The 18734-nt window shown below is 42.3% G+C and overlaps 1 protein-coding gene across 2 annotated transcripts in view; it reads right to left on the minus strand.

The window, feature by feature from the left end:
• Positions 1-18734, minus strand: part of CDKAL1 (CDK5 regulatory subunit associated protein 1 like 1) — an 858136-nt gene that overhangs the window by 511766 nt on the left and 327636 nt on the right. For both annotated transcript variants that reach the window (XM_063450500.1, XM_063450499.1), the window contains exon 9: positions 9182-9285. In XM_063450500.1, coding sequence (XP_063306570.1) covers positions 9182-9285 — 104 coding nt within the window. The remainder of the gene's footprint in view (positions 1-9181; positions 9286-18734) is intronic.

The following is an 18734-nucleotide window of genomic DNA, read 5'->3' on the forward strand; positions in this document are numbered from 1 at the left end:
TTAGTGTTGCCTCAGCAGGTTCCCAAAAGCGGGTGAGTGCATATAGGTTCTGGTACCAGAAAAAGGCACAAAAAATATCACATTTAACAAAGATTACCAGAAAATAAAAACAAAAGTATATCTCACTTGTGCAGTTGTTGGTGCTAATATTTTGCGTAGAGTCATTGAGGAACGTGTGAGAGTCAACTTTTGCCATTTCTAGTCAAGCGGTCAGGCCTGTTGGCTCAATCGTTTGCAGGATGAACTTCACAGAATTGGTGGGGTCCCAGGTCCGAGAGGGGTTTCTTGTGTTGTGGTCATATCTGGAAGACCCAACTTGGCTAGCAATGCAGGTACCTCAGTGCCAGATGAGATCCTTTGAATTGTCCTGTTGTGGGTTATCATTAGGGACTGTGGCGTCCCCCATCGATAAGGCACGCCAGCGTGGGCAGTTGGCTTGTGAGGTGGTTCAGAGGACGGCGCCATTGAAGCGTGGCCCTAGTTAAGTCCTGGAAGAAGAGTAATTTGTGCGTTCTCAAAAGCAAGGGGTGTTTTGCCATGAATTGCTGACATGACATGGTTTTTATCATGATAGGTGGCACAGCATAGGATGACATCCCCTGTGGCTGTGTTAGGCAAGGATGGGAGTCTATACAGACCATCAAGGGTGATTTTTCTGGCAAGTGTTGATGGCAAGATGGTAGCAAAAAATCTCCACATATAGTGTGACAGTTCATCAGCTGAGATTTCATAGGGTATTTTGATGTGGTTGCGACGGGCACAGTCATCAGAGGCTGACATTTACAGGGAAAGCCCTTGTTGGGTGGTCTGCAGTTATTGTACTGCATCTTTAACATCTGTCATTTTATTTTGAATTTCCATGAGGTTCTCTGGATAGGATAGGCTGTGTATCTGTCCCATCTATTTGTGGATGTTTTGCAGTTTCACCGGGAGCTAGCAGATGTGGCGTCTGCTCAGCTTCAGGTTCAAGCTCCACCCCCCTTTTGTTTGTATTTTTAATTAAGATTATCTCCGCCTAAATCTAAAGCATTTGTAAAATTGTAAAATAAAAGCAATGTATTACACACCAGTAATCCAGCGCCAGGATCATCTCTGTTGAGCGGCCATTTCTATGTTTTTTTAAAAAAAAATCATTACAAGTGACAATTTTCTGCGCAATACAACATTACTCACAAAAGGGATTTTCGGGACCAATAGTGTCAAACGGGTGTTTCCCTCAATGTTTCTCTATTAGAGGCATTATCAGGGTTTGGAGGCATTATGCTGTGTATCATGGCGATAAACATAAAGACCTTCTCTAATGAAGGACTCCAGTTAGGAAGTGGCTCTAGGGTGTCATATTTTATATGTATTGCAACACTACATTACAATTATGTTTTGTGATCATGAGGAAAAGTCCCATAGGTGGACTGAAACGTTGATCCTATTTGGTAGGGAGGGAGGGAGATATATATATTTATATCCAGGTGGCTGCACTCACCTGAACATGTATAAATGAGGTTCTGCTGGGGGCCAAATTTTACAATACACAAGAACTCCCAGCATCAGTAGACAGCCCGTGCGGCGAGAGGGAGCAGAACGGGAGACAGGCACACGCCGCACTGAAGCCCCACTGGACCCCAGGGACAGGTCCACACCAGCTCTCCAGGTAGGGAGGCTGAGTGGACATTTTTAAATTAAAAAAAATAATAATGTGTTTTTCTGTGAGTGCATGTGCCTGTGTGTCTATGAGTGTATGTGTGTGCACCTGTTTATATATGCATACGAGTGCATATTTTTTTTAATTTTTATTTTTTTGGGGGGGAGGTGGATCTTGGGTGAGTTCCCACACTTTATTCCCCAGGACTTGACCCCTGGCCATATGCAACAGGTAGCCTTTTGGAGGACCATTTCATACATTTCATTGTATTTTACATACCCTGTTATTTCTGCTGTTGTGTGTGTTTTTATATTTAGTGATTATTTTATTTTCTTATTTTAAATGTATATATTTCCATGACTTTGTAAGCTTGTGCTAGTCACACTTTGCTTATCCCTGACACATTGCATATTTTATCACCTTTACGTCTTGTCCATTATGTTAAAAGTTAGTTTAACCAGCTCAGGCCCATATATCTTTCTTGTTATTTGTTTCATGGTTTTATCTCCCTACATGGATACCTCTATCTTATCTCTGTGATTTTTGATCTTTCCCTTTTGTTTTTGCTTGAATGACCCTTACCTCAAATGTCCATAAATGCATCTTCCCCATTCCTTAGTTTTATTGCAGGTCCATCTGACCCCAATATTAGGGATCGAACGAAATTGATATTTTAGAGTTGATACCGATAATCTATGAACTTTCAGGCCGATAACTTACTGATATTCTGTACATTTTTTTTTAAAACTATTTCTAAAGGTAAATGCACAAAATATGCATGCCACGTGTAGTTTGTGTAGCGTGTGTATAGTGAATGCAGTGTGTGTGTGTGTGTGTGTGTGTGTGTGTAGCGTGTGTATAGTAAATGCAGTGTGTGTAGCGTGTGTATAGTGAATGCAGTGTGTGTAGCGTGTGTATAGTGAATGCAGTGTGTGTAGCGTGTGTATAGTGAATGCAGTGTGTAGCGTGTGTATAGTGAATGCAGTGTGTAGCGTGTGTATAGTGAATGCAGTGTGTGTGTGTAGCGTGTGTATAGTGAATGCAGTGTGTGTAGCGTGTGTATAGTGAATGCAGTGTGTGTAGCGTGTGTATAGTGAATGCAGTGTGTGTAGCGTGTGTATAGTGAATGCAGTGTGTGTAGCGTGTGTATAGTGAATGCAGTGTGTGTATATAATGAATGCACAGTGTGTGTGTGTTTAGGTAGTGTGTATAATGTAGTGTGTTTGTGTAGTGTGCATTATATAAACACACTACACAAACACACTGCATTATATACACAGTGTGTTTGTGTAGTGTGTGTATATAATGCAGTATGTGTGTGTTTCTGTAGGTATGTAATTTGGGGGAGGGGGCATATTTTCTTTTTTTTTTTTTTTTAGTATTTCATTATTATTATTTTTTTTTTATTTTTTTTTGCCCCCTCTCCCTTCTTCTTACTTGGCCAGGGAGGGGGGGATATAACATTCCCTGGTGGTCCAGTGGCATGGAAGGTACAGGGGGGCCCACAGCAAGTGCTTACTTACCTTTCCAGCAGCTCCCCTCAGCTCCCAGTGTAAATCTTGCAGCCTGCGTGCTGCACGGAGCGTTGCCATGGTAATGCAGGACTTGCAAGATTTACACATGGGAGCTGAAGGGAGATGCTGGGAAGGTAAGCCACCCCCCCCCCCCCCCCAGCTTGTAATAGGCCCGGCGGTCCTGGTATGTAATATTGGTATCTTTATTGGCCGATACCGATATTGCCGAAAATACAGAATATCGACTGATAATATTGGTCAGACCAATAATTGGTCAATCCCTACCTAATATATCTCTCTCCCTCAGCCTGATTTAAAAATTATCCAGGACTTGAAAGCAACACAGTGCTCTATCGGCTGTTCTACTGCCTTCTGGAGGACAGTTATCCATTATCATTTATATGCAGATGACACGCAAATGTACCTGTCCTCTCCTGATCTCTCTCCGCCCATCTTGACTCAAGTCTCTGAATGCCTCTCCGCGATTTCCAATTGGATGGCTGCTCACTTCTGGTCTTTCCTCCTCCAAGTGTTGCTACTCCCGTGTCTGTCTCCCTCCAAATCAACGGCACTACCATCACCTCTACCTCGCAGGCTCGCTGCCTAGGTGTTCTTTGACTCCGACCTATCCTTCACCCCTCATGTCCAGTCGATCATCAAATCCTGCCGCTTCCATCCCAAAAACCTAGCTCGCATCCACCCCTATGTACCACCAGACACGGTTACGGTGCTGGTCCATGCCGTTGTTATTTCTCGTCTTGACTACTGCAATACCCTTCTCAGTGGTCTTACGTGTTTCCAGATTGCACCGCTATAATCTATTATGAATGTGGCGGCAAGGTTCATTTTCCTGTCCGGCCGCACCTCCACACCTCCACACCTCCCCCTTCTGTCAGTCCCTACATTGGCTTCCAGTTAGATTTAGGGCTCAATTTAAGATGCTGGTGCTTGCTTACAAGTTCCTACATAATGCTGCTTCAACCTACCTATCCTCCCTAATGTACAAGTATGTCCCGTTGAGGCCCCTGCGCTCTGCCGAACACCTACGTCAATCCTCTGTCCGTACTCCCACATCTGATGCTCGTCTCCAAGACTGCTCCAGTGCTGCACCTTTTCTGCGGTACTCCCTTCCCTTCTCCGTTACACTTTCACCCAGTCTCCTCTCCTTAAAAAAAAATCTTTGAAAACACACTACTTCAGGAAAGCATATCATTTAAGCTGTTAGCGGATTTTCATCCCCCTCTCCGCCCCCATGGCTCCTCTCCTGCATCTGTCAAAAATTACCTACTAAGTTCCCAGTGAATACTTTAGGAGCAACCTATTTTATTACCTCTACTTATACCCTTTGTGTCACTATACCCAACTCCCTCTAGCATGTAAGCTCATTGAGCAGAGCCCTCAATCCCTCTGTTCTGGTGCGTCCATTTGTCTGGTTACAATTATGTGTCTGTTAGTCCACCCATTGTACAGCGCTACGGAATTTTGGTGAAGCTATATAAATAATAGCCATGATCATTACGGCGTACTTTCACGTGCAAATAGTGCCCCCTCTCAAGATCACTGAATGGTTAGTTTATATAGCATAGCAAGCTTGTTAATAAAAAAAAACAAAAAACACAAAACACAAAATGCATAGATTGCAATTGTATTACATGTTCAGCAGTTTTTCCACAGTATGGATTTGCCTGGGAAATAAAGTATATTATCAGAAAATAGAATATAAAGTGGATAGCGCACTGGAGAACCAAAGGTGTGTACTAGCATATTTATACACAAATAAAAAATAAATAAATGCATATACCATAAAGTATGCTATAAAGGAGATCTTTATCCAGATGTATCTGAAAAGAATAAAACTTATATAGGGCAATATCGTACTGGTAAATATCCCAATGGTCAAATATTTATATACAAATGGTTAAATGTCCTACTCACATTTGAATGAGCCTGCATTCAAACTGGCTCAAGTATATAGGCATGAGTAGGATATATAGATCAAATTCTTCAATTGATGTGTTCCTCCCCGATATATTTGGGTATTAAAGAGCAAAAAATGGATATTAGCAAAAAGATTCAAATATTTATTGTTAAAATAAATAGTATAGTCTTACATTCAAGAAGTATAAAATCAGCACAATCTACAGGGGATTCTTTCCTGTTTGTATTTTCTAGGAGTAGATTTTTTTGTTATTCTTGTGAGGTATTTTGCGGACATTGCCCCTCTTGTAATCTTCGCAATTTATATTTAATTTTAAGTACCTCTTGTTCTATTTTATCCAACTTTTTACTAATCTCATTCATGAGTTCCTCAAAATCTCTTGTCCCTACAAATGGATTAAGTTTCTCTTTAAGGTTTTTTTTTTTTTTTTTTTTTTTTTTTTTTTTAGGCAATGGATTTAATTGATACTTTCTTTTTTTTACAAGGGAAATGAGGGAGGACATTCATCCCTGTCCTCAAACTGCAGAAATTGTATAATCCTTCAAAACTTCCTCTACTACATGGAAGAAGGGGTAGCTGACAATTGCAGCACACGTGCATACATTAAATGAATGTAGTGGCTTATGGCAAAGAAATTCATTCCTCTACCGGACGGTAATTCCAAAGTTGGTGTTTTATACAGAAATAAAATCTGTTTTTATGGATCTAAACAGGCTTTGCTTCAGGTGCATATACACCTTAAAAAGGAAGTCAGCCGAGCAGAATTATTCTATAGAGCGCCACATACATGAAACAGCCTGCCAGAAAATATCAAATCTGCCACCAGTCTAAAATCTCTGAAAGTATCTGCATCCATTCACCTTGAAATGGGAGGGGGAAAAAAAAAAAACCCTTCTTCGTCAATATATAATTGTATTATACGTGTTTCCTATTTGTATGTGCTCCCAGTCACCAGAACATTTTCAAAAATAAGAGAACCTTCCTAGAAAAATATTTTAGCAACTTGTACTGCACTGTTCAAAGAATTCACATACAATGCTATGCATATTGGTTCTATAGTACGTTATTCAGCAACTGTTACAAACTGCAAGGTTACATATATGTTAGTATTTATAATATGTGCCCAGTCATTAAAATATACAGATAGAGATAGATCAGTGCCATCACACCCAAGCAGTCCCATCATAGCTATAAAGCCATAGCCATTAAAACAAGTCACATCTTTTCATGTGTCACACTTTTCTCACCCTAGTGATCACTGACTCTCTCTTGGGACAAGAAAATGGTTTAGGACTACCCTACTCAGACTTTTTTAAAAAACATTTTTATTTCAGTCCTTAGTATGACATTGTGTGCATTGGTATGTAATGCTCTTACACTAGACATGAAAATTGCAGGTGAATACATCCACACAAACTACAAAGACAGTACTCCCATAATACACACAATGTATACTTTAAGAAATCACCTACTAGCTAGTACTTTGGTCAGAAAGACGAAGTCGTGATTAAACACGATTTAACTTGTCTAGCTTACAAACATATGTGAAGTATGTGTCACTGAGTTACTATCAGTGGCTTGTTACGTCAGAACATGTATGCCTCACAAAAATCAATGCATGCCTCACAAACATTTAGATTTTGGTAGGACAGTCACAATTTTTTGGTCCTGTCCTGTTATCCTGCCTTAGTTTACTGGTGTCCTACTTTTGGTCTCCAACAATCATAGCATGTTCAGGGCACTGGGTCCCTGCAAGGAGCATCGAAACAGCACTCAATTGAAGTTCAGCCCTCAGTTGGCTGGTTAAAATGAACGTCGGGCAGATTGGTGTGTATTGGCACTAGGCTGACCTGCTAGTAATTTGGGTGGACAAGCCCTATTCAGGCAAGTCTGCCCCTTTTGGGCGGAGCCAGTGACAATTGCATCACTGGCCATGCTCCCTTTACTCTCTTCTTACTGGTGTCCAAATTCTGGGACTGCTGATATTGGGAGGCTTGGTTAATGGAATATAATCAGGGTGCAAGATAATATATATGTGTACATATTGTGAGTGGATGTGCACAGTGAGGTCACTACACAAGGCTTTAGTTTGTCCCCTCATGCCCCAAAATTGAGACTACCTGCATTATTCTGTTCGTCAGACCATTATATACCATCATGTAATGTGTTGTCTGTTCTTCAAATTATTGACCGTGTGTGTTAGGATATCACTATAAAAAGGTAGTAAATGGGGGGGCCGGGCCGGGCCGCCAAGCTGAGCGGTCGCAGGACTGCTCGGCTCCTGCTAACAGAGGCACAAATAGCCTGAAAATCGCGATTTCAGGGGAAATTTACCGGCAAAAACTGCGACCCCCGATGGAACCGGGCTACCTGGGCTGAGGAGAGGCTTGCTATTGCAGTTTTAGTCCCTCAGAGGATGGGGCCCGCTGCAACAGGCGGGACCTATGCTGGCGGTGAGTGAAGCGGACGGCCGCCGCGACACTATCCTGTCCAAAGGAACCCGACAAGCGAGTGATACCAGCGGGCCGAGCCCCGTTTCCCCCCCTATGGACCGGGGGGGTGATCCCGGTCCTCACCCTGAGGTCCCGACAGAGACGCCGCGGAGGCAGGGGGTCCGACCATTCCATCCAAGATGGCGGGCGCCATGTGCGCGGGAGACGGAGGAAGGACCTGCACCCTCTCCGTGCCACGGCTGAAACTGCGGCATCTAACTCCTGCTATAGCAGGAAGCGTGTTGGCTGACACTTACCCCCACAGCCGGCTAAACCAGCGACGACGACAGCGGTACAGGGGAAACTACCCAGCGCACCGTCTTTTCCCGCCAAAATGGACTGCACTTGCGGACAAATGGGGTTAAAACTGTGCGGAGACAGACCTCTTACCCACCTCCTACCCAGCCTGCCACAATCTGATACACAAACCGACGACCACACGCTAATGGAACCAAGCTCACCACGATGGCTGACTCAGACCCCCAGAGGACCAAGAGGGACGAACTGATTGGAAAGCAGCTGCAGCCCCAGCAACACCAGCGAGAAACTCGGGTGAGCACTGCTTAATCCACATACAGAGGCTCCCACTACCAAGCACCGGAGGGGGCTCCCGAGCAGCGGAACAGTGCTGCATTACCCTACTGACTCTCTCCACCTAATCCCTTCAGCAGCTATCTAAGCAGAGACGGGCGAAATCCACAGAACTATAGCTATACTTATGGCTCTAATGTTTTTGCTAATTGCATATTGTTTTTATGTTAAGCACTGCCTCTTACCACCATACCAGGCATAGTATACGCTGTAACCCAGCCTCATTAGCCCCACAGGGACCCACTCGAACCCCGGTCCCACTGTGAATCGTCCCCAACCTGGAGGGGTAATACTGTTAACATAGCTTATTTTACCTTAAAGCCCCTGTAACGCCACTGTCCACTAGCAATCAGAGAGCTCTGCCCTAGCATGAATAACAACAGCTATCCTGCATTAGACTTTGGCCTATATCTTAAATAAGTTAATAATATATATTTTATGCCATAAGCCAGCAGATCCCATCGTGTCCCATCGCATTAAATATGATATAACTCAGCCTGCGCTCAACTTAACCTGCATTACGCTAGTTTCCTTACACACAAGCAAACAGTATGTAAAACGTAAGTTAGCATGTTACACAACACGACTATAACTACTGCTTTATCTTGCAATTCTTCTTGTATAATCCATGTTCCTACTCGACAAAAAAAAAAAAAGAAAAAGTGCAGCACCTCTTGACTATATGTACCAATTGTTTGCAATGATATTATATTCTAAACATGTCACAGATTAAGCTTGTAATCATCTCTGCACTCAAAAATAAAGAATTGAAAAAAAAAAAAAAAAGGTAGTAAATGGAATTTAAAAAAATACATCTCCTACAAAAAGATGTTCAATATCTCATGCACCACATCAGTGTCAAATGAAATGCACACTGAAGACTGCTTCCCCTCAGACAAGCAGTAATGACTTGTTACTGGGATTTCTGTTAACCTGTTTAAAGGGCTCAACCCATACAATGCATATTTTAATCCTATTACATGAATAGTACATCCACTGATCATACCTTGGAAAGACTGCACGGCTCGGTCCACCAGTTCTTCTATGGAGTAACTTGCTAGCTCTCCTCTTGCATGCTTTGTTTTGCAGTAAGTGCAAGCATTCAGACACCTGCAAAAGAAAACACATTGCACACACTGGTTAACATTTGTATATATTATAAATATTACAAAATATTATATACACAAAATTGAAAGTATTTTTACAAAAAATGATTACAAATCCACAAAGAGAGAACAAGCACTATAACAGCTAAATCTTCACACAGTGCCACATTTGGCAGTCTTTGCATAATTTGCAGAGAACCCCGAAGATAACCTCTCCGCTTAGTGGCTGCAGGGTGCAGTGGAGGATAGGTATACCTACCTAAAGCTGTCCTTTGCTACATCCATCATCTTCTTTCAGGGGAATCTTCCTCAGCTCCTGGCACTTAATCTGTAGTAGCCACATTATTATTTTATAATGTATATAGCGCCATCAGATTACGTAGCGCTGTACAATGGGTGTCATACTTTTGCTCATATGCGAGAGTACAACACTGATGTCTATGGAGGAGAGAGGTGGAGCCTTCATATATCATAACAAACTATAAGCAAGATGATCCCTGAATCCCACAGCCTTGTAATGTATTGTGACACTTTCATCCAGACACCATAGTAAACGTCATGGACATGTCATCTCGTGAGGAAGGTGTGTTGTTAGCTTCTACCCCCTACCCCCTACCCCAAATATAAAAATGACTGTAAGCAATCAGGATGTAATAATTAGTCAAAGAGTGTTACATTTAGTATTACACTAGTGAAGGGCTGCATATGAAATTAATGGTCCCAAAGGAAAGATTCCTCAGTACATGCAGAGAAGACATGCTAGTTCTATAGAGCCTACAATCACGTGTATTAGTTTGTTTTGTTTTATTTAGGATTTATGTTTAAACAATATCACATTTAAAAAAAAAAAAAAATATCTCAAACCCAAACTTTATTTTGTACCTTTTGGCAAATCTATATGTGTATTTATAAAACTATAAAATCAGCACAATCCAGTTGATGTTTGTTGGAAAACACACCAACCTACCTCTATAGCATATGTATGCGCATTTGAAGACAATGAACTGCACGCACAGCAGCCAATGCAATTAGCTAAAGGCATATCAGTGAGCATTTCATTCTAAGAACTAACTCACATGATAAATAACTAGGTAAGTATGTCTTGTTTTTAATAGACAATTACCATGTTCAGAGCTGTAAAGAGCAAGCCATTGTGTTATTTGTTACAGCAGATATGCCCTTGCAAAAATCAAGGCAGAAGGAATATAAATCCATTGACCATGTCAAGTATACAATGATCCATTTGAGGCTGAACACTAAAATGACCTGTGACCCCTGTAGCCTTAGTCAAGTGTGTGATTCAATCCAAATGTTATAGTTTAATTCAGCTCTGATTTACACCCCTGTTCCATCAAGCATTGAATGTACTTCACCCGATAAACCCGTAGAGTCTCTCCTGGCAACAACATTGCATCTCCTAAGGGCCTCATGATCAATTATATATTGGTGTAATGATGTGAGGAACATACATCTTGAGTAAATTTGTTTCTAAATAACTTTACTTAAGAGGGAGGGAATAGACAGGTTATAAAACTGTCACACCGCAAATTCCCAAACAACTACTGAGAAGTCAAACCAAAGTTACAATTTGCTTACAATTTCAGGTAAAATATTCTTATTGTCCAGTATTCTGTAAAACAATACAAAGACATTTGTAGCCAAAAAAAAAAAAAGTGTTTAAAAAATGTTAGTACAATGTGTAGAGAAAAAAAAAAAAAAAATACAATAAAAATTATACATGCATCTTAGCTCAATTCCGGTCAAGAACCGATATAAGAATTTAAATGTTATTCTGGTGGCTCCATGTGTTCGTACATAGCTAACCTTTAGGCAGGAGAATTGTGGTATTAAGTAATAGGTGATGGTGGGGAGATTTAAGAAGTAAAAGGCTGAGTTTGGAGAAATGGGAGGATGACTGGATAGGACACCTATGGTAAGGAAGGGAATAAGACCAACAAATGCAGAGGTATATGGATTGAATGCTATGAAGAGGGGGAGGGGGAAGGAGGGAAGGCTTGGTGAAAGAGAATAAAAAAAAAAAAAATGTATGTAAGAGGCAGGAAGTAAATTCACAAGAGAAAGATGAAATTGTAAGGCTGGATGATTCAGCCAAAATGGGACTGTATAGCTAGTAACAACAAACTTTGATGATCATCTCATACATTTTTCTTTTTACCTAAATCTCAAAGAACTCTCCTGCGTTCTCGTCTTATTCTTGGTTCACCATCATCAGCCTTACTTTTCTTTTCATGAAATGCCTCTATTTACCGGTCTTGGCAAGTTGGGTCAGTAATGCCCAACAGGAAACCGGTGGAACTCTGCTGTCAACTTTTGTCAGGGATCGATTTGCTCATAGCGAGACATGATTTATGAAAGCTCCCCTTGTCTACTCCATAGACCTCAGTGTTCTACTGTCATGCATGGGCAAATAATTGAGCAAATTGATGCAGCTCAGAATTAGCGCCAGAAGCTGAAAAGGATCCCCACAAAAAAAGATGGTGGCCGCCGCAAAAGACAGGTTTGGCAATTATATCCATCTTTTATTGCAATCTTCAGCCACCCAACCCAAAGTAAGGAGGTCACCTTCAGGGGTTTTTACGTAAAATATGTAAGGATTGCCAAAAGCAGCATATGTGATTTTCAGGAGGATGCCCCAAGTGCTAGCAGGCAATTAACAGAGCAGGGAATAAGCAATTCCAAATTAAATACACTGGACCCCTGCGACCGGGGGCCCGCCATCATCATTTGCGGGCGTGGCAAACTGCATGTTAAGTTGCCCATCGGATGTCCCATGCTGTCAGGGCCACCCGATGGGTATGGATTTTCAGGGGGCCTGGTCAGCGCTGCAGTGTTTTGAGATCATCACACGCTGGGAGGAAGTGACTCACTCATCACAGCTATAACCGAGAGCCCGCGTTGGAGGAAGCAGAGGGAGTCAGAGTAGGAACTCTGACTCCCATCAACCTGAGCCACCACTGGATCCCAGGGAAAGGTCACCCTCCTGCACTTAAAAGGTAGGAAACAGGAGGGTGACTTAAATATTATGTGTCTGTTTATATGTATGTGTGCCTGTCTGTGCGTGCCTGCCTGCCTGCGCGTGCCCGTCCGTCCGTCCGTTTGTCTGGGAAGGGAGTTAGAGGGGGGCCCCATGGATCAGTTTCGAACTGGGGACCCATGGGTTGTGTGTACGCGCGCTTATCTATATATATATATATATATATATATATATATATATATATATATATATATATATATATATATATTTATTACACACATACATATACAGTTCAATCTTGCCTTGTACTCCTGCTTTAATATAATCACTGTTTTAATATCGGGTGCTAGACTGTGGTCAGAGGCGGCTCTCTAATAAGGCGATTGAGGCAGCCGCCTAAAGCCTCACGTTGCCTGAGGCCTTGCAGCCACCTAAATCACCTCACTGTGCTGGGTCCTCTGTCAGTGACCAAGGACCCGACACAAGCAGGGGCCCCGGCGGCTTGCTCTCTATGCCACCGGTTGAGAGGCCCTCCAGTCTGCCCGGCCAGAGAGCAAAGTGCAGAGCTGCAGACCATGTGTCTTGCAAGATCTGGCCAATCAGAGTGTTGCTACGACTCCACAAAATTCAAGGTTGAATTTGGAAAATAAATATCTGTACCCTGGCATGAAAATGCAATAACTAGACTCGCTGCAATTAAATCATAAATGTGTCTTTTATTTTTTATTTTTTATTCTCTTTGGCACAAATGATGGTCACTGCTGTTCTTTGCACAAATATATCGTTCATCTAATATTTTTAGTTAAACAAGATAATTGACATAATTCATTACACAGTTGTGTTGGCAGACCTAAAGCAAACAGAAAAAATGTGATTCATAAGTATATTTTTCACAAAATCTAATACAGTGCCAATTTTGTTATAATTAAACAAATTGCCCTCGGGCTGCTCCACTATTTCTTACCAACCTTCATTAAAATTCTTCCTTAAAGGGACGTTCACGAATTGAATCCCAAAAGACCTTTCTGTAGGCATACTCCAATGGGTTTAACAAAGTTTACCAAGCATTTACCACAAGCATTGACCAAGAACATTTGCCTAATTTCTAAAAACATTAAGAATCCGTGTTTTGAAACTATTCTGTCCTCTTCGGTACAAAAGCTGAAGTTCATGGAGATAAGGGGCAACTTCACCAGAAGAACAGAATGATACCCCCACACATACAGCTTGACACAGTGAAAGCCTTATAGGTATGGAGGACTTAATATACCCAACCCCTGAAATTACATTTTAAAATATGATAATGTGATTAAGACATTGGGGAAACTACACAGTTTTCTTCTCTTCGCATGATTTGTACAACATGACACAGTTGTACTTGCTATGCCAGTTTAATAGCAGATAGCACTGAATGCCATGTACTAGCTGAAGCCAATGGTACATGGAAAGTGCAATGGACACACTAGGGGACTTTTTATGGTCAACACTTTTTTTTCCCCTCTCTCTAATGTTGCCTAGCAACTAAATGAAAATGAGGAACCCCATCATTTATTATTTTTTTTTTTAAAAGTAAAATGTGCATATTATTCAACTGTACAACACTGAAGATGTTTGTTAAATAATCTACCAGTAATTTTTGTTCTTTATGCACGGGTTGTATTCTTAAAGGGACACTTTAGGCACCGATACCACTTCTGCTTATTGAAGTGGTCTGGGTGCAATGTCCCTGTTGCACTTAGTGCTGCAATGTTAACAATGCAGTCTCAGTGCTACCACGTAAACATTGCAGTTTCTCTAAGTCTTCCACCAGTGGTTGTCTACCAGACAGCCACTTGAGGCATTTCATGGATCCAAACGGACAATTGGTCCGTAACGGACACTGGAAATCCTGGCGCTCTGCATGAGGACATTTTTTTCTGATAGGAAAGCACTGATTCATTACTTTCTTATGGGGAGGTCTAATGAGTGAGCAGCATTTGCAGGCTTATGCAATATATGATCATATAATGTAACTAAACCCACATTATTGTTTGCCTACGTGAGGTGTTTTCAAATTGTTTTTAAACAATTACAATCTGAGATTTGAAATCATTGTTTAGTGAATAAGGGAGTGCCTTGAATTGTGCATTTTAAATGTTATATTGGAGCTTTAATACCTAGCATAGTTATTTCCGCTGTATAATCCTTGTAAGCTGAAGAAGCAGTAAAATATCCAAGACAAAATCCCCCAGTAACTGGACGACACACAGTTCTGGGAGTCAGGGCTGCCATCAGAAATTTTAGGGCCCCTGACACAGCTCAAGATCTGGGCCCCAGGGGCTAGCCCCGAGTCCGCCCACAAGGATGAAGTGTGTGTATAGTGGATGCAGAATGTGTGTCATGGATGCAGTGTGTATAGTGGATGCAGTGTGTATAGTGGATGCAGTATGTGTGTCATGGATGCAGTGTGTATAGTGGATGCAGTATGTGTCATGGATGCAGTGTGTATAGTGGATGCAGTATGTGTTTCATGGATGCATAATGTGTTTCATGGATGCAGTGTGTATAGTGTATGCAGTGCGTATAGTGATGCAGTATGTGTGCCATGGATGCAATGTGTATAGTGGATGCAGATTGTATGTTTTGTGTAATGTATGTAATGTTTGTATGCATGCATTAGATGCAGAGTGTGTGTATAGTGAATGTAGTGTGTATAGAGCATGTAGTATGTTTGTAGTGAATGCAGTGTGTTTGTAGTGAGTGCAAAGTGTGTTTAGTAAATGTAGTGTGTTTGTAGTGAGAGCAACGTGTGTATAGTGAATGCAGTGTGTGTGTTTGTGTGTAGTGCAAAGTGTGTTTAGTGAATGTAGTGTGTGTAGTGCAGATTGTGTTTAGTGAATGTGTTTGTAGTGAGTGCAGAGAGTGTATAGTGAATGTAGTGTGAGTATGTGTAGTGCAGAGTGTGTTTAGTTAATGTAGTGTGTGTGTAGTGCAGTGTGTTTAGTGAATGTAGTGTGTGTGTAGTTCACTGTGTTTAGTGAATGTAGTGTGTGTAGTACAAAATGTGTATGGTGAATGTAGTGTGTGTGTAGAGCAAAGTGTGTTTAGTGAATGTAGTGTGTGTGTGTAGTGCAGAGTGTGTTTAGTAAATGTAGTGAATGCAGAGTGTGTGTAGTGCAGAGTGTGTTTAGTAAATATAGTGTTTGTAGTGAATGCAGAGTGTGTTTAGTGAATGTAGTGTGTGTGTGTGTGTGTGTGTGTGTGTGTGTAGTGCAGAGTGTGCTTAGTGACTGTAGTGTGTGTGTGTAGTGCGGGGGGGGGGGGGTGGTTGTCATGCCCTGATGGCGGCCCTGCTGGGAGTCAACAGTTTTTATTTTTTATTTTGGCCACACGTGGCTTTTATGCACAGACCCCCTACATGGGGTCTCCCATACAATAATACAGGGCTTTTCCTCCCAGGATCCTCTACAGAAAAATATACAATATTCTAAAACACCCCAAAAATACATTTTCAAAAGGGGATAATTTGATTGTATGGGAGGTCAGAAGGTTTATAGCCTTAATTCCTCTTGCTGATACCCCAAGGGAGCTGTTCTGTAAGGTGTGAGAAGTCACACATACAGTGCCTTGCAATCAGTTTTCCTGGCACTGCTAGTCCCCTCTCCCTCACACCCCCCAATCCCCGGTTGCTGAAGGGGTGAAAACCCCTTCAGTGACTTACCAGAGGCAGCGACATGTCCCACGTCGCTGCTTCTCCCTCCGCCGCTCCTCCGCATTACGTCGGCTGGTGGGCGAGACTGATCCTGCCCACCGGCCGGGGAGACCTAATGCGCATGTGCAGCAATGCCGCGCATGCGCATTAGAGCTCCCCATAGGAAAGCATTGAAAATGCTTTCCTATGGTGAAATGAGCGACGCTGGAGGTCCTCACACAGCGTGAGGACGTGAAGCGACGCTCTAGCACAGGTTTTCTGTGCTATGAAGGAGGAAGTGCCCTCTAGTGGCTGTCTAGCAGACAGCCACTAGAGGTGGAGTTAACCCTGCAAGGTAATTATTGCAGTTTATAAAAAATTGCAATAATTACACTTGCAGGGTTGAGAGTAGTGGGCAGACGTGGTCTGGGTGTCCCTTTAAGTTCAATGTTTTATTAATCAGAATTTTATGTGAAGGATCAGAACACAATAAGTTGGTGAAGTGAAATGAGAAAATAGAAAATTGGCATGTGCGTATGTATGTATTCACCCCCTTTGTTGTGAAGCCCATAAAAAGCTTTGGTGCAACCAATTACCTCCAGAAGTCACATAATTAGTGAAATGATGTCCACCTTTGTGCAATCTAAGTGTCACATGATCTGTCATTACAAATACACACACCTTTTTTGAAAGGTCCCAGAGGCTGCAACACCTAAGCAAGAGGCACAACTAACCAATCACTGCCATGAAGACCAAGGAACTCTCCAAACAAATAAGGGACAATGTTATTGAGAAGTATAAGTCAGGGTTAGGTTATAAAGAAATATCCAAATCTTTGACTATCCCCAAGAGCACCATCAAATCTATCATAACCAAATGGAAAGAGACGGATGCCCACCAAAACTCACAGAGCGGGTAAGGAGGGCATTAATCAGAGAGGCAGCACTGAGACCTAAGGTAACCCTGGAGGAGACTAGAGTATCTGTACATAGGACGACAATAAGCCGTATGCTCCAAAGAGTTGGGCTTTATGGCAGAGTGGCCAGAAGAAGGCCATTACTTTCAGCAAAAACAAAATGGCACGTTTTGAGTTTGCGAAAAGGCATGTGGGAGACTCCCAAAATGTAAGGAGGAATGTGCTCTGGTCTGATGAGACTAAAAGTGAACTTTCCGGCCAAAGAAAAAGCTCTGTCTGGCGCAAACCCAACACATCACATCACCCAAAGTACACCATCCAGCCGGGACTGGGAAACTGGTCAGAGTTGAGGGGAAGATAGATGGTAAAAACTGTACCACTCTGTGCGTGTTTTGAGGCTAGGCCTGAGGTACACCTAAAACTTTTGTAAGGCACGGTAGGTGGCCTGGAAGTCCGGTTTAAATATAAAGTAACTCTCTAGCTGGCCATATGTCTAGATTCCCTCTTAGGTAAGGACAAGATGGCCACACAAAGTTGGTTCTGTAAACGAAACAAGGATGGGGGGGAGGGGGGAAGCGGGGGGTGTTACTTTACGAAGATGGCTCTGAAAGATGAACTGCTAAGGGATTGCCCGAAACTTCAACAGATCGAGGATGCAGGAAAAGAGGAGGTTCCTTGGCAAGACAAACCTCTCAATGGGGTGTACCACTGGCAGTTAGTGGATGTGGCTCACATGACAAAATCCTACCACTGGTTGCAAAAGGGAGGACTGAAAGACAGCACTGAGGCACTAATCCTAGCAGCACAGGAACAGGAACTCAGCACCAGATCAATAGAAGCTGGAGTCTACCACACCAGGCAAGACCCAAGTTGCAGACTGTGCAAAGAGGCCTCTGAGACAGTCCAGCACTTATTAGCCAGATGCAAGATGTCAGCAGGAACAGCATACAAAGAGAAACACAAACAAGTGGCTGGGATTGTGTACCAAAACATCTGCACAGAATATGGATTGCACCTGCCAAGTCCAGATGGTAGATACCAAAAAGGGTAGTCTAGAGTAGCAGAGCTAAGATCCTGTGGCACTTCAAGATCCAGACAGACAAGCAAGTGCTGTCCAACCAACCCGACAATGTGGTGGTAGACAAGGAACGGAAGACTCCAGTTGTGGTGTATGTGGCAATACCCAGTGACTACAACATCAGGAAGAAGGAACATGAGAAGGTGGCCTAGTACCAAGGACTGAAAGAAGAACTAGAAATTATGTGGAAAGTGAAGGCAGTAGTAGTCCCATATGTGATAGGAGCACTCGAGGCTGACTCCCAAATTGGGGGAATGGCTTCAACAGATTCCAGGTGGGACATCTGAGATCGCTGTCAAGAAGAGTGCAGTTCTAGGAACAGCAAAGATACTGTGCAGAACCCTCAAACTCCCTGGCCCCTGGTAGAAAACCCGAGAATGAGGAATAAATATACCACCCAGGAGGGATATACATACACATGAGAGATATACATATATATTATATGAAAACTATATACACTGCTCAAAAAAATAAACAAAAATAATATCCTAGATCTGAATGAATTAAATATTCTTCTGAAATACTTTGTTCTTTACATAGTTGAATGTGCTGACAACAAAATCACACACAAATTAAAAATGGAAATCAATTGGAGCTGCAGAGTTTCACAGCAGAGACTATAGTATCTGTACATAGGACGACAAAAAGCTGTATGCTGCAAAGGGAAAAACACACTACAGGCTGATCCAACTTTGATGTAATGTCCTTAAAACAAGTCAAAATGAGGCTCAGTGGTGTGTGTGGCCTCCACGTGCCTGTATGACCTCCCTACAACGCCTGTGCATTCTCCCGAT

The sequence above is a fragment of the Pelobates fuscus genome, chromosome 4 (genome assembly GCF_036172605.1).
Source record: "Pelobates fuscus isolate aPelFus1 chromosome 4, aPelFus1.pri, whole genome shotgun sequence".
Taxonomy (NCBI): Eukaryota; Metazoa; Chordata; class Amphibia; order Anura; family Pelobatidae; genus Pelobates; species Pelobates fuscus.